The sequence below is a fragment of the Lissotriton helveticus genome, chromosome 8 (assembly GCF_964261635.1).
Source record: "Lissotriton helveticus chromosome 8, aLisHel1.1, whole genome shotgun sequence".
In the NCBI taxonomy this organism is placed as follows: domain Eukaryota; kingdom Metazoa; phylum Chordata; class Amphibia; order Caudata; family Salamandridae; genus Lissotriton; species Lissotriton helveticus.
This window is the reverse complement of record NC_136069.1, coordinates 362,886,210-362,903,036: the sequence shown is the minus strand read 5'-3', so window position 1 is coordinate 362,903,036 and position 16,827 is coordinate 362,886,210. Positions and strand designations below refer to the sequence as shown.

The 16,827-nt window shown below is 44.5% G+C and overlaps 1 protein-coding gene across 2 annotated transcripts in view; it reads right to left on the bottom strand.

The window, feature by feature from the left end:
* RXFP2 (relaxin family peptide receptor 2) overlaps positions 1–16,827 on the bottom strand; it is a 1,449,053-nt gene that overhangs the window by 36,821 nt on the left and 1,395,405 nt on the right. For both annotated transcript variants that reach the window (XM_078657149.1, XM_078657148.1), the window contains one exon: positions 1,693–2,103. In XM_078657149.1, coding sequence (XP_078513275.1) covers positions 1,693–2,103 — 411 coding nt within the window. The remainder of the gene's footprint in view (positions 1–1,692; positions 2,104–16,827) is intronic.

Here is a 16,827-nt window from a genome sequence, read left to right as displayed (position 1 = left end):
TGTTACAAAAACAACAAGTGATGGACAGAATGCAGAACAATGTCATACATTCACCCCAGTACAGAGATCATGGCCTAATTTCATCATTTTTTTCTCCCCATGCCATTCCAGTTTGAACCCAGACATATGCAAACCAGTCTTGACCCTGCGCCCAATGAGAACAGTCCAGCCCGAACTGCCAGGCCTCATCAGCCAGGATAGCTTGACTCCAGTGGCATGGAGAGCACAGGACCCACGTCTGGGCATACCTGTCCCACCCGGGGTGAGCAAAAGAATGATGGAGTTAACACAGATCTCTTGACTGGGGGTGAATGTTTTGATTTGTTCAGCATTCCGTCCATCAATTGTGTGTCTTTTGCTTACTCGCCCTAAGTGCACCGGGTAACCGCAGACGTGGGTCCTGGGGTCACCATGTCACTGGATTCAAGCTATCCTGACTGATGAGGGATGAAACTGCAAAACCGGTCCTATGATGCTTGTTTACGGTCCAGGGACGACCTGGCTCATCAGTTCAGGCTGGACTGTTCTCATGAGGCACTGGGTCAAGACTTATTTGCATATGGCCAGGTCTAAACTGGGGTGGCATGGTGAACAAAATAATGATGGAATTAACCCAGATCTGACTGGGGGTGAATTTTTTTATTTGTTCTGCATTCCGTCCATTAATTTTGTGGCTTTTGCTTTCTCTCCCTAAGTGTGCCGGATATGCCCAGATGTGGGTCTACAAATCTACTTCTGGTAATCACTGTACTGGAGCGAGCCACTCTCACTAGAGATGTTACATTAACTTCATGTTTGTCTTCATATTTTGTAAAGAAATTGCGGGGAGTTTTAGGAAAGTACATTTTACTTCTCTTTTTATAGATATGGGACAAAGTTACATAGGTTTTGCCTCAGGGGTGCGTCAATTTTGAGGCACAGCCCCAACACAAAATCATTTTTGTCATTTACTAAGTCATGCAAAGCCACTTTGCGTGGTCTTTCGTGGTTTATTACATACAAAGTAAAGCAAGACAGTGCATTGCTCTGCCTTGCACATATGAAGTCATTCCAAGTGTGGAGCATGGGCATTCCCATGCATCCACCCATTGATTTTGGCACAATCCCAGACTTGTAAACCTTGGAATGCATCAAAATGGAATGCCTTTCTCAGTGAGGCGTAATGAGGAGAAATATCATTATTTCTCCTTGTCATTTCCTCTTTTCACTTGTGTTGCATTCTGCAACAAACATAGAAGGAAATAAATACCATTTCGGATTTTTTTTTTGTGCATGGAGGTGTCGCTTCCTGCACAAAATTAATCCAGCCTGTAATGCAGGCACCTTTGTACTATGGTGAAAAAGCGCCTGCATTGGCGCTGAACAGTACACAGTGCGCCAACGCTACAAGGCAGCAGAAATGTGCCATATCTTTATAGTTGATATGGCACATTTATGATGTCTCCCTTTGATGCAACACAGTGCAGCAACTTTGCTTGCTGACCTTCATTGTGTGAAAAATTATATTTATAGCTTACTATTTGTTGCTCCACATCAATTGTTCGAAATGGACTGTTTAGCCTGGAATTGATCCTGGAAATGTTCAAACAGTCTTTTGGATTTAATTGTGCTTCTGTTGGTCAGGGCTATCTACAGAAATAATTGTATGGGATAGCTTTAAGCATATTGGAAGTAAAAGCTGGAAAGTCTTACCAAGAAAAATCCCAAGAGAGTATACATGGCCCCCGTCTTCCTCCGTTTGGTCAGCATAGAGGGGGAAGCAGACGCCATTCTTCCCGTAATAATTCCCAAAGAAATCTTCATTCCAGAATGGAATAATAGCGATTATAAATCCGATGATCCATATCGACACCAGGATGATGATGGTCTGCCTTTTCCCTGGTCGAATGTTGCTGAAGGGGAACACGATCACAAGGTACTTTTCTAAAGTCAAATAGGTCAAGAGCAGGACAGAGACCTCCGTGGACAGCATAGCAAGGAAACCGATGCTCCGGCACTGCAAGCTCTCCATCCACAGGAGCGCATACTTCTTGTACTGTCCTCTGTATTTGACATCAAAGACTCCGATGAAGAAAAGGTATACTCCCATGAGGCAATCGGAACCTGCACCAAAAAAAATGAAATTTGGACGTTTATACAAAGCACAGTTAAAAAATAACCTACAAGATCCTCTTGTTAAGTGTTTAAATCTTCCAATGTTTGTTGTATATCGTGAGGAGCACTGAATCTTTTTACGAATGTGGGATTTTGAAATCACTGGTTTAGAATTTTGGAGGGCTAAATCTTTGGCCTTTGTAGAGTTTGAAACTGTGACTCATGAGGCAGGTGGAAAGCAGGTACACCTAAAAATCCTTAGATATTGGGGTAGTGGTACTTTAAGTTTAGTGCCACTAGAGCAAAATGCTTAGTAGTGTTATTATGGCGTGAGACCTGAAAAGGTCAGTGTTAGAAATTGGGTTTTAGGTTAACTGGGGTGTGAGCCCTGGTCAAGCAACAGCCACAACCCTTTGCGGGGTGAATCACAAAAAGTCACTAAATACAACTATGCTTAACACTGGGTAGCTTGGCACAGAAAGCAGTCAGGATTAACGTAGGGGCAATGTGTAAAGTAGTCATGCAGCACAGAAACAGTAATACAGTGAAAGCACAAGACAAGAAAAATCTCACACCAATTTAGAAAAATAAAGTACATTCTAATAAATTATTTGGCAACAAAAAGAAAAAAATTCAATCAGTAGAACAGGAGTTATGAATGTTTACAAGTTTTACTGGAAACTAGCGCCTAAAAGACCGAAGCGCCAACCACTGCTATCTAGCCACACAAGACCAGGTCATAGTTGGAAAATATGGCCCACCGCGATGGATTCCGGTTCAGGAAAAGGAGTGGATTGGGCCCAGTCAACACTCACCATCACATCAGACTAAAATTCTTGAGGAAAACGTTCTTAGAAGGTAAAGTTCAGCAGGGCAAAGCTGCAGGAGGCTGTCCAAAGATTGAGCGTTGCCGCTGGATAGCCTTGCGTCGAAGCAGCGGTGAAGGTTTGGAAGTTCAGACTTAGTCTCTGAAATGGAAGTCGAAAATCTCCAGGGGGTAGAGACAAAGGGCTGTAGCCAAAAACAATTCCTTGAAGTCGGATGCCTTTTAGGCGAAAGACAGCTGAAAAGGATTTGCTGCTGTGGAGAAAAACGTGGCGGGAGAAACCGCAGTCAATCCGACCGGCAATTCATCTCGGGTGGATATGCGAGCTTTTGGTACCGGTCTCCTCCGGGTTCTCAGAGCAGTTGTTAAACTTTTGTATTTTGACTACCTGTTCACATTTGGAACCATGTCCAAGGGTGCAGAACTGGAGGGGCACCACTTGGAGCATCAGGACTCACTCAGGCTGGGTCCAGGTGCAGAGTCAAGATAGAGGAAGCCTTTTGTGTCCCTGTAGCTCTGAACAGGAGGCCACCAAACTAGCCCTTGTGAGTCACTCAGCAGGTCCTGAAATGGTAGAAGAGCCAGTCCTTGTCCCCGGGCAGGAGGTAGCAGAGGAGCAAGATAAACAGGGCAGTAATCCAGGCAGGTCATGAATCTTGTAGATCAGCAGTTCAGCAGTGGCAGTCCTACTAGCAGCACAGTAGTCCTTCTGGGCTCAAAAATGCCTCTGCCATCTTCCTGATGTTGATGAACCTTCAGCGCTGCATAGTTAGATGACATAGCTGTCTTCAGCAGCACCTAGCAGGACCACCTATTTCACATGCAGGAAGTGCTTCAGGCTGCTAAGTGCCAGATACAGGAAGGGTCTGTGGTGTACTTAGGACAGCTGTTGGCAGTGTAAGATACAGCTTTTCCATGCCAAAATATGGACTATCCTGGCCTGGGAACCCCCCCAAAAATCAACTGTGTTGTAATAGAACGCGAAGTAGCAGCAAGCGTTCTAACATGCTATATTCGATAAACCTATTGCCTAAGGGTGTCTTGGGGTCCAAGATCTCTACAATATCAATGCCCACCCTCTCAAGGGGTGTGCCAATAGGCATTGGAGTCAGGGAAGCTTTACCTTTTTCCCAGTCTTCTCGCTAGCCTGGCAGGTAAATCAAGACTTACAAAATGCATCAATAGCTGTCCTTATCTGTGACTAGTAAAGGTGGGTGACAAGCCTGTCAAAGGTCTAGCCCTGCCCCAGATGTCCTGCAATAGGTATCTCATGAGCCAGTGATGGAGAAGGGGAGAAACAAGACATTTTTTGTACCCCCTACAAAGTTATCCCCTCATAATTTTAATAATATTAATTGTGTGAACGAAGATTGTAAATTTATCAACAAAATGCACATTATAATTAGACACTACACGTGGGAAAACTAACTGCTATTTGCAAAATTTTAATTTATTAATAAAACATGAGTCAAACTAATAAAGGACTGTGATAACTAACCCTGGGCGTAGTGGGCGTAGTGGGGCTCCGCGGAGCTACGCGGAGTGGGCGAGAAGCTACGCCCACTCCCGCACTCCGCGTAGCCCCACTACGCACCTCCCTCCCGCTCTCCCATACATACGTTATTTAAGCAACTAACCTTAATAAAACAAATTTAAAGCACTTACCGTGTCCGGTGTTCGCCTGGGGCTCCCCTCTTGAAAATAGCGTCGTCCTGGATACCAATGCGCATGCGCGGGCGGCCGCGCATGCGCATTGGTATCCAGGAAGGGACGCTATTTTCAAGAAGGGAGCCCCAGGCGAACACCGGACACGGTAAGTGCTTTAAATTTGTTTTATTAAGGTTAGTTGCTTAAATAATGTATGTAGGGGAGGGCGGGAGGGAGGCGGGTGGCTGCCGACTCGGCTACGCGCACGGAGTGGGCGTAGTGTTGCCGGCTACGCTGTCTACGCAAAATGCGTAGAAGGCAAAACTACGCCTACTCCGTGGGCATAGCCGATTCGGACGCCCAGGGTTAGTGATAACCTAGATATAAAAGAGTAAATGAATGTATTTGTGCATATAGTAGAATTGTATCTTGGCAAAAGAGTGCAGAAGTAAAATTGCTTTACATGTTGCTTCGCTAGGTAACACCTAACACGGGTAATTAGAATAGTGGGAGGTAAACAGAAGGGCTTATTTACTATATCTAATTTCTGTTATGTTTGTTTTCATATTAGTTCCCATTATGGCCTGATCGGCCTAGTCTGAAAAGTGGCTGCTTCTAAAACGCAATGGTGCAATTGAAATTAAAGATGGCCCCCGCACATGCGCAACGAATGGATGCTCAGTCATGAGTGTTTGGCCTATGCCCGGAGTGAGAGATCTCAAGGCCAGCCTGGCCTGCAATGGGAGGTGTGCCAAAATGAACTACATTAAAAAGCCTGGGAACAGATGAGCATTGAAACCTGGATGCGGGAAACTGTTGCAAAATGTTCAACAAGTACAAATGTGAACATTTGATGAAGTCATGTGAACCCCTGGTATGAATTTGCACTTTTGCGAACTGGTTTGAGCAAGGAGGACATGAGTTGACCATCAACACCCCTCCAATGGACCAATGAGAAATGAATGTAGCCCCTAAAAGTTTCAATTTTGGGTTTAGAAAGTTAGTGAAAGGGTATAAAAGAGCTTGAGTTTATGACAAGGGATCTCTGCTTGGCTGATATTTTTTGCACCTTTACTTAGCACGACATGCTGTCAGTTGAGACGATTTTTCTTTACGGTGCAAGAGACTTCAAATATATTGGACTTTGAACTTTGAAGGGGAAAAATACTGAAAACTGTCGCAGAAATCCTATATCAGGAGGGAGACAACAAGGAGGTTAGAGAGGCAGACAGTCAGCTTGAGAACCTAATCTGTGTTCTGCGGTTCTATCATCGCCCTATGGCCAAGGGGTACTGAGCACTTTTCATTGAATCTATGACATAATATCGACAGACAGAATATAGACATACAAAAATATCGACACAAAAATATCGACATCAAAAATATCGGAGTTCTATCTACATAAAGGTAAGTACAAAAATATCTTTAAACAAGCATTGGAAATGCAATAGGTCTCGCAATAACGCGAGTCTGAACTATTAGCATTGTAAATGATAATGCCCTTTATTTTTGCGTTCTGGTTTTTGGAACATAAATAAAAGGCTTTGTCATTTACAAGGCCTATAGCTTAAATTTGCGTTAAAACGAGACCTATTGCATTGCAATGGTGGTGGTGCTGCTGAGTTTTCTCTGAATCTGCAATCTGAATCTGCACTCTGAATCTGCACCCACAATCTGCACCCACAATCTGTACTCTGAATCTGCACCCACAATCTGCACTCTGAATCTGCACCCACAATCTGCACCCACAATCTGCACTCTGAATCTGCACTCTGAATCTGCACTCTGAATCTGCACTCTGAATCTGCACTCTGAATCTGCACCCACAATCTGCACCCACAATCTGCACCCACAATCTGCACCCACAATCTGCACCCTGAATCTGCAATCTGAATCTGCAATCTGAATCTGCACCCACAATCTGCAATCTGAATCTGCACCCACAATCTGCAATCTGAATCTGCACCCACAATCTGCACCCACAATCTGCACCCACAATCTGCACCCTGAATCTGCACCCACAATCTGCACCCACAATCTGCACCCACAATCTGCACCCACAATCTGCACCCACAATGTGTGAGTGGCGTTGCGTGTGTGAGTGAGTGGCGTTGCGTGTGTGAGTGAGTGGCGTTGCGTGTGTGAGTGGCGTTGCATGTGTGAGTGGCGTTGCGTGTGTGAGTGGCGTTGCGTGTGTGAGTGGCGTTGTGTGTGTGAGTGGCGTTGCATGTGTGAGTGGCGTTGCATGTGTGAGTGGCGTTGCATGTGTGAGTGGCGTTGCGTGTGTGAGTGGCGTTGCATGTGTGAGTGGCGTTGCGTGTGTGAGTGGCGTTGCGTGTGTGAGTGGCGTTGCGTGTGTGAGTGGCGTTGCCTGTGTGAGTGGCGTTGCCTGTGTGAGTGGCGTTGCGTGTGTGAGTGGCGTTGCGTGTGTGAGTGGCGTTGCATGTGTGAGTGGCGTTGCGTGTGTGAGTGGCGTTGCGTGGATGAGTGGGGTTGCGTGGATGAGTGGGGTTGCGTGGATGAGTTGCGTTGCGTGTGTGAGTGGTGTTGCTTGGGTGAGTGGCGTTGCGTGGGTGAGTGTGGTGTTGCGTGGATGATAGTGGGCTTGCGTGGGTGTGAGTGGAGTTGCGTGTCTGTAAGTGTTGCTGTGTGGGTGAAAGTGCCACAGAGCCTTTGATGTGGCCTGGCGCAGGAGAAATGCTGCTGCTGCTAATTAAATACAAGAGCGGCCGGGAAGCGGCCGGGAAACACAAGTACGGCCGGCCACATAATTAGGGGAGGAGAAGCCGCACAGCACACGCCGGGAGAAGCCCTTTGATGTGCTGTGCGGCCGCGATGCGTGCTCTGTGCTGGGGGAGGGCCATTAGCCTGAACTCGCGGCAAGATCAAATGAAGGGTGGGAGGGACATTGAGGAACAGATGGCCATGAAAGTGTATGGGCCAAAAGCGCGTGCCTGTGGCCACGTGCACTCGAAGAAAACGCCACGAAAAAATGCGGTGGTTTGACAATCAGTTCGAGCACTTGAATTCTCGCCATTTCCCATTCCTTCGGAATGGTAAAGGACGAGACCTAAAAATTATCGTAGTACAAAAATATCGAAGTTAAAAATATCATTTTTTTAAATGTATTAATAATAATGTAAAAAACATATTTAAAAAATAATAACAAATACATATACATTCAAAATAAATTAAAAACTCTACATATAAATTAATATATATACTTACTCCACACATTGCAACAGTAGGAAAAGCGTTGGATAGCGTAGGGGTAAAAATTACTATTCCCACTCCAGAGAGTGCAACAGTAGGGAAAGCGTTGGATAGCGTAGGGGTAAAAATTAACTATTCCCACTCCAAAGGGTGCAACAGTAGGGAAAGCGTTGGATAGCGTAGGGGTAAAAATTAATATTCCCACTCCAGAGGGTGCAACAGTAGGGAAAGCGTTGGATAGCGTAGGGGTAAAAATTACTATTCCCACTCCAAAGGGTGCAACAGTAGGGAGAGCGTTGGATAGCATAGGGGTAAAAATTACTATTCCCACTCCAGAGGGTGCAACAGTAGTGAAAGCATTGGATAGCGTAGGGGTAAAAATTACTATTCCCACTCCAAAGGGTGCAACAGTAGTGAAAGCGTTGGATAGCATAGGGGTAAAAATTACTATTCCCACTCCAAAGGGTGCAACAGTAGGGAAAGCGTTGGATAGCGTAGGGGTAAAAATTACTATTCCCTCTCCAGAGCGTGCAACAGAAGGGAAAGCGTTGCATAGCGTAGGGGTAAAAATTACTATTCCCACTCCAAAGGGTGCATCAGTAGGGAAAGCGTTGGGTGCCCTCGCCACGCAGAATTTTAGCGCTTGCCGCGCATTTTTAGAGCGCCTTACGCTTTTAATTTCCCGTTTTGTATTTGAGTTGGAATTATTTGGTTTCTCCCCTGTTTTTATGGTTGCTGCCTCCTGCCCACTTACTCGCACCATAATATTGTAAAAGCACCGCTGTTTTAGCGGGTCCGGTCCCGGGGATCTGCTACTACGCCCGCCATCTTGGGAGCGAAGGGGACATTTCAGGGCGCCATCTTTGAGCGTTCTAGCGCTCTTGCAGCTCGTGATCCGCCTACTTAAGGCGTCTGTGACCTGGGGGCTAGCCTGGACAAGGTACCCTCGCCACGCAGAATTTTAGCGCTTGCCGCGCATTTTTAGAGCACCTTACGCTTTTTAATTTCCCGTTTTGTATTTGAGTTGGAATTATTTGGTTTCTCCCCTGTTTTTATGGTTGCTGCCTCCTGCCCACTTACTCGCACCATAATATTGTAAAAGCACCGCTGTTTTAGCGGGTCCGGTCCCGGGGATCTGCTACTACGCCCGCCATCTTGGGAGCGAAGGGGACATTTCAGGGCGCCATCTTTGAGCGTTCTAGCGCTCTTGCAGCTCGTGACCCGCCTACTTAAGGCGCTCTTCTCAGCGCGCACCGGTGACGCGCAGCGGTGACGCGCAGCGGGCGCGCCTTCCCTGCGCCTGAGTCGTGCCAGAGTCCTGCCATTCGGCGCTCGTCAGCGCTTAGGAGGCGTTAGGCGTGGCCGGACTCTGTGCACTTAATTAGATGGATTTCAAGTATTCCAGGAAGGATCTTCTTAGGATTCGGAATTCGACCACTTCTTGTACGCACGCTCCTTTATATCCACTTTGTGGCCCTTATGTTTGTTCTTGCGGTAAGTTCTTATTTCCTTCCCCTACCCCTATTTTAGCTTATATGACGCCTCATTGCTTAGTGGATTCCCTGTCTGCCACTCCCGTTATACATACTTCTCATTTAAAAATCTGGCATCTTAATGTCAGGTCCTTGCCCAAACATTACCAGGATATCCATGACTTGTTATCTCTGGAATTTCCTGATATATTTTGTATGACTGAAACTTGGCTACAGGACGAGGCCACGGCCATACCTAATCTAGCACTTCCTTCGGAATATGCTATCTTTACGCTTAATCGCAACTCCAGAGGTGGAGGTATTGCCATGGCTATTAAGTCCTGCTATCCCTGTATTTGGAAACCTATGAACATAGCTGGTTGTGAATGTGCGTTTTTTGCCATTACAATCAACCATCATTTCACCCTATCTGGACTGTTGATATATAGACCGCCAGGCAGTGATGTACTCTTTAGGAAAGCGCTTCCTGAACTTGTCAGTTCCCTTGCGGTAGCCTGAGCCAACTTTAGCATCATTGGGGATTTAAATCTTCATTTTGATGCCCCTGATACTCCAGCGATTTGTGGCATTCTTGCAGACCTAGAGGCTCTTCAGCTCCCGCAGTTGATCCTCCATCCCACGCATGAGTGTGGCCATATTTTGGACCCATTGTTTACCAACTTGTGTGTGGTCAAGGTCTGTTTGCCTAGACCTATAGCTTGGAGTGATCACCATCTGATTGAGTTTCAGGTTACCACTAAGGACCATCCTTTTAAAACATCTGACAGAACAATTCTTAGACGTCCTTGGAAAAAACTTAAACTTGCAGATTTTCACCATCTCCTGGAGTCCTCTCCTTTGGGCCCGTTTGAGGATGTTGAGTCCGGTTATACCCTTTTTTGCGACTGGGTACTAAAGCCCTTGACGCCTTGATCCCTGCGGCTTCGAGTAAGAGCCGCCGGTCAGAATCCAGTTCATGGTATAATGATCCCTTACGGCTTCTGAAAGCTACTTGAAGACAAGCAGAGAGAGCTTGGCGCAAGACTTATGAGGTGGGACTGAAAACTTTTTATCTTGCGAAAGTTAAGCTCTATCATCGAGCTGTTTGCAGGGCTCGAGCAGCTTATTACTCACAGGAATTTAATATTAGCCCCAATCCCACAAAGCTGATCTTCAAAGTTTTGAAAGATCTTACTGCTAATAGAGTTTCAGTGCCAGAGGTCTGTTCACTATCACACTGCGAGGATCTCGCGGCTTTCTTTGTGGAAAAAGTGACTAATATTTACCGCTCCTTCCCTAGTACTACGCTGGTAAGTGAGGACCTGGTCCCGATTTCATGTACTAATTTGATTTTATCGGCACTTCCAGTTCTCTCGGAGGAGGAGTTTGATAAACTGGCGGTTAAAGTGAAATCTGGATCTCCTGTGGATCCACTTAGACCTGCCCAACTTAAAGACTCAGCTGCCTTCTGCTTACCCCCTATTCGATATCTTATAAATCTATCCTTCTCTTCGGGTAAAGTCCCTTTGAGATGGAAACAAGCTCACGTCACTCCCATCCTGAAAAAACCGTCACTGGACCCTCTCAAACTCGAGAATTACCGTCCAATCTCCCTCCTCCCGTGGGCTGCGAAGGTGGCAGAAGCCCATGTCAACGGCATTCTGTCCAATCATCTTCAGTCCGCTAACATTCTGGACCCTTCGCAGAATGGCTTCCGTGCGGGGCACAGCACTGAGACTGCACTCCTCTCCATGGTTGAACACCTGCGCGCAGTGCTAGATGCGGGTCAAACGGCGGCTCTGGTACTATTGGATCTCAGTGCCGCCTTTGACACTGTTTCTCACGCAATACTTCTGCAGCGGCTGGGAGAGGCGGGCATCAAGGGTCTGGCGCTGGAATGGTTTCGATCGTTTCTTTTCGATCGTACCTTTCGGGTTTCTACACCTCCCTTCGAGTCCAAATCCCACATCATCGAACAGGGAGTCCAGCAGGGATCAGCATTGAGCCCCACACTTTTCAATCATTATGTGCGGCCGCTGGCTGCTGTCGCCAAGCGTTGGGACCTTACGATGGTGTCCTACGCTGACGACACGCAGCTTGCAGTTGCACTTAGTGGGGACTCTGACCCTGAGGCCTCCGTGAGGGTCTCAGTGCGGTGGCAGGATGGATGACGGCTAATTGCCTGCAGCTCAATGCGAAAAAAAATGAGGTATTGATTGTGGGCAAACAGAGTAATCTTTGGGGTGATAAGTGGTGGCCAGCTGATCTGGGCCCTACCCCTACTCCGGTTGTCGAGGTGAAAAATCTGGGCGTTTGGCTGGACTCTACGCTTAGTTTTTCCTGCCATACAAAAAAAGTAGCTGCGACCTGTTTTGGTATCTTATGTGGGCTTAGGCCGGTGTTGACATTTTTTGATGCTCCTACTCGACAACTGATAATTCAGGCAGTTATACTGTCTAGGCTCGATTATGCGAGCTCGCTGTTGCTTGGAGCCAATCAGGCCGAAATTACGAGATTGCAGCGCGTTCAGAACGCTGCAGCTAGGGCTCTAGTCGGTCTCCCCAGATTCTGTTCTGCTAGAAGTACTATTTTCAAGCTCCACTGGCTGCCTGTGCTTCAGAGGATAGAATTTAAGACCTTATGTCTTTCTTTTAAGATATTGAAACTTGCTTCTCCTCAGATACTAGAGCATCTCATTATCCCTTATATTCCTTCCCGTCAGCTGAGATCCTGTGGACAAAATTTAGCCGTGGTTCCTCGCTTTTTGAGAAGTAGGTCCGGCGGTCGCTCTTTTAGAGTGCTTGCCCCCAAACTTTGGAACTCTCTTCCTGACCATTTTCGTGCCCTTGATGATCTTCTGACGTTTAGGAAAGCTGTTAAAACTTATATCTTCCCAAATAGCTGCTAGTTTTCTTCTATTTGATCCATTCTGTTGCTCTGATCGTGTTGTGTTCCTTTCCAGGCGCAGCGCCGGTACGCCCCTTAGCTGGGGCAGCTGTGCGCTTAAAAATTGAGTTAACATAACATAACATAGCGTAGGGGTAAAAATTACTATTCCCACTCCAGAGGGTGCAACAGTAGGGAAAGCGTTGGATAGCGTAGGGGTAAAAATTACTATTCCCACTCCAGAGGGTGCAACAGTAGGGAAAGCGTTGGATAGCATGGGGGTAAAAATTACTTCCCACACTACTCCCCCTTTAACACACAACACACTACACATACAAAAAAACACAATTAATATAAATATCAATTAATCAATTAATAACAATTAATATTATTAAATTGATGTAATTATAAATTAACTAATTAACACATATTAATTGCCAATTAATAATTAATTACTAATTAATCATTAATTAACAAGATATTTACAAGAATAAACAATATTTATTAATAAATTATTTATAATTAATATTATGAAATAATAGAAAAAACTAATTACCAATTAATTATTTAACAATTAATTAACAATAAATACCAATAAATAAATACAATCTCTTTAATTAATTTAATGTAATTATGTCACACCCTATTCCCCTATAAACACACAACCCACTACACATAAATAAATCACATAAAAAATGTAATTGTCATTTAATCACTTAATAATAATTAATTACCAATTAATTATTAATTAACAATAACAAGAAATTAAAAATATTACTACATTAACTCTAATTAATGTAATTAACTAATTAATAATAATTAATTACCAATTAATTATTAATTAACAATATCAAAAAATAATAAACATTACTTCATTAACTCTAATTAATTTAATTAACTAATTAATAATAATTAATTACCAATTAATTATTAATTAACAATAACAAAAAATAATAAATATCACTACATTAACTCATTAATTTAATTAACTAATTAATAATACTTACAACCAATTAATTATTAATTAATCATTATTTATTAATCAAAAATATATATTTTTAAATAATTAATTAATTATAATTAAATTACTTCCCACCCTATTCCCCTATAAGCCCACAATCCCGCTCTGATACTAAAACGCAAAATGTAAACAAAATTACTAATTTCTAAACATACATTAAAAAAAATGTTTAACAAACATATAAACATAATAAAATACATAACACTAAACAAAATTTCGAAATTAGTACATACATACCTTAATATCGATATTCTCTCCATCGATATTATTGCACATCGATATTCTATACCATCGAAATGAAAACATCGATATTATTGTATATCGATATTTTAATTTCGATATTTTGTCTGTCTACCCTTTTCATTTTCTTTTGCTTAAAATATATTAAAATAATGCTTAGAAAGTATTTGTCTAACAAACCTTTTGAAATTTATAATTCTCCCTTAATGAATCTAGATAAAATTTTATAAAATTTAAACTCGAGTCTGTGGTTATTAAAATAAAAGTCATGACGATTAAATGTTGAAGGTTTTAAGAACTTGTGAGTGAGCTGGACTTAGTCGCCATCAACTGATTCCTACTAGTTGGTCCATCAACCAAATAGCGAAGTACCTTGAAGTTGTTTTAATAACTATTAGGCGTTTAAAATTCTGATGTGTATAATGTATAAAGTTACTGTATAGGTTAATAAGGTACCCCGCTTGCCTTGCAGCTCGTCTACTAATCACTGATTCAGGAACTGTGCGATTGAGAGACTGTGTGACTTGCAGTGTTATGGGCCCCACTGATGAGTAAATAGAAGAGGTTACTCCTGGATTGGTGATATCAAGAAACGGTTTTTGGTTAAACCCACTGCAACAACAGCCCCACTAGGAAGGGCTTGTAAAATTGGGGAACTACCAATACACAATTTTACCCATGCTCAGGAGCCTTATGCTCCCTATTCAGGAGGTCATTCTCTCAGTGTATGAGCGGATCTCCAGAGGTGTCAGCAGATGCCTGGGCTTCAGCTTGCCACTTCAGGACATCAAGGATTGGACACTTCTTATGTGCCTTCCATAACTCCTCCATGGTGCCACCCTTCTATTTACTATCCAACAACTTCAGGCAGGGTACCAAGGTAAGCAATGTGCTCCCAAGTAGACTCCGGGTCATCCTCCTCCGGCGCCCCATCCACCTGTGCTGGAGGACACTCGGGGGCTGGCTTCCCACGCCTCTTACCCTTTCCTTTTTACCGAGGAAATTGGGTTACTGGCTGAAGGGGGTGAAACCCTTCTCAAGCAGCAACCACAATTCTTCTCAGTGTGAAGTCACAAACAAACCCTAAATTAACCTGTGCTCAACCCTTGGGTAGCTTGGCAATGTGTAAAGTATTTGTGACCACTTCACACCGTAACACAGTGAAAATACACCAGAAAAGGAGCACACATAGAGTTAAAGAATAGTCATTTGAATAAATAAAACAAGACCTAAACGCCCAAAAATCCAATCAGTAAAACCGAGGATATTCAATTTAAAAGATTTAGGTAGAAATAACACCGAAAGGTGTAAAGCGGCAACTGTGGATATCTGTTTGCGCCGGATGGGGGCAAAGTCACAAGTTCAGGCCAACCGCATGGGCGGATAACAAGGACCCAGTTAGGTCAACTGATCTAAGTAGTTTAAACCCTGGTTTGCTGAGCATTGTGAGGATCCCCGTCTAAGAAGCATCACGCAGCTGAAGCGATGCGAGGGTTCCGAGATGCGGTGAGTAGTTTAAATCCTGGTTTGCTGAGCATTGCGAGGATCTGCATCTAAGAAGCATCACGCAGCTGAAGCGATGCGTGGGTTCCGAGATGCGGTGAGGCTGTGATGCGAGGGCCATGAATCATCATTGAGGATTTCATCGACAGGGCTTAGGTTGTGAATACCGGTGCTGAGATGCAGTTGGGGTGATGCATCGCTTCCGAGAAGCTGCAAGTCTGCAATCTGGATTCCGGCTTCATCGACGAGGGTGCTGTAGATGCATTGCGCAGTGGCGGTTGTGAAGGTGGTGTAACCTGTGGCAGTGATATGGGTCGTTCCGACATGTTCAATCAATGTAGCAGTGGAGATGCGTCAGTTCCACTCTGGGTTGCATCGCGCAGCAGAGGAGATGCATTGTTCTGCTGGATCCACACTCTGGCAGAGTACCTTAGGCCCACTTCCAAGGGTCCAGGACTGGGGTGGCACCACTGGACAGGGTAAATTCAAAGATGGCAGAGTCCAGGTGCAAGGTACATGGAGGCTTCTCTCTCTGAGGCTCAAGTCAGAAGGCCATCCAACTAGCCCTTTAGGTCACTTTGAGGTTCTGGGTTCAAGAGATGCAGGTCCTTCTCACTCAGGCAGGCAGGCAGCAGGTCAGCACAGCAAAACAACAGAACAGCAAGGCAGCAGTCCAACAGAATGGTAGAACTTGTAGCAGCACAGCAGTCCTTCTTCCTGTCAGAGTATCCACAGGTCCAGAAGTGTACCGAAGAGTTGGTGTCTGAGGTCTAATATTTTTTAGCTTGTTGTGCATTTCAAGTTTGGGAGAAGCTTCTAGAGGATTCCCTTTGAAATCCCCAGCATCCTGACATCACTGCCTTGGCTCTGGACTAACCACAGTGATATGCTGCTTTTTATGCGGACAAAGTGATACCAAAGGGGATAATGAACGGAGCGTTTGAGCAGATCAAACACTCACCCCCAGTCAATTGATCTGGGTTTAATCCATCATCATTCTTTAGCTCACTCCAACACACCAGTTCAGACATGGCCATATGCAAATCAGTCTGACCCTGTGCCTCATGGGAACAGTCCAGCCCAAACTGCCAAGCCATGTCTTTCCTGGACCGAAACAAGCATCCTGGGACCGGTTTCAAGTTCATAACCCTCATCAGCCTGGCTATCTTGAATACAGTGGCAAAGTGAGTTAGGGACCCACGTCTGGGCATACCCTGCCAACTTAGGGCGAACAAAGCAATACCAAAGGGGATGATGGACGGAGCGTTTGAGCAAATCAAAAACTCACCCGAACTGCTTGGCAGTTCGGGCTGGACTGTTCCCATGAGGCGCAGGGTCAGACTGATTTGCACATGGTCATGTCTGAACTGGGGTAGTGGAGCGATGTCAACAGAAAAGTTGAATATTACAAAGAATAATATGCATACAATTGAATTTCTTGGAAGACAATAGGGTTAACATGTAAAGTGGAGAGAGTGAGTGGAGTAGATTAGAGAAGTATGATATCGTTGGTACAGATCTTCAATATAGTCATTCACTTATAAGGATATGGATTGGGGAAGTCTACTGTCACAGTTTGTGAAGAGTAGTTTCATCTTAGGTGTCGCCTGACAAATGGTTTTTGAAAAGGAAAGCCTTGAGGAGTTTTCTGTAGAAGAGTAGGCCCTTTGTGACCAATTTTTAGTTGGATGGGGGATGAGTTCCACGTCATTGCTGAAGCTCTGGAGGAAGCTTACCTTTGAGCCAGCGATGTTTGAATTTTGAGGGTTTCAATAGGGGTTCCAAATAAGGGTTCCAAAATGTTTGAATTCAGTTGGATGGCACTTCCCACTGATTAGGTAGTATACTAGCTCTAGTTCGTCACCATGAAAGAACAGCAGGTAAATATACAACAAGAACAAGAGAGTTGTGCCCATCGAAATTTC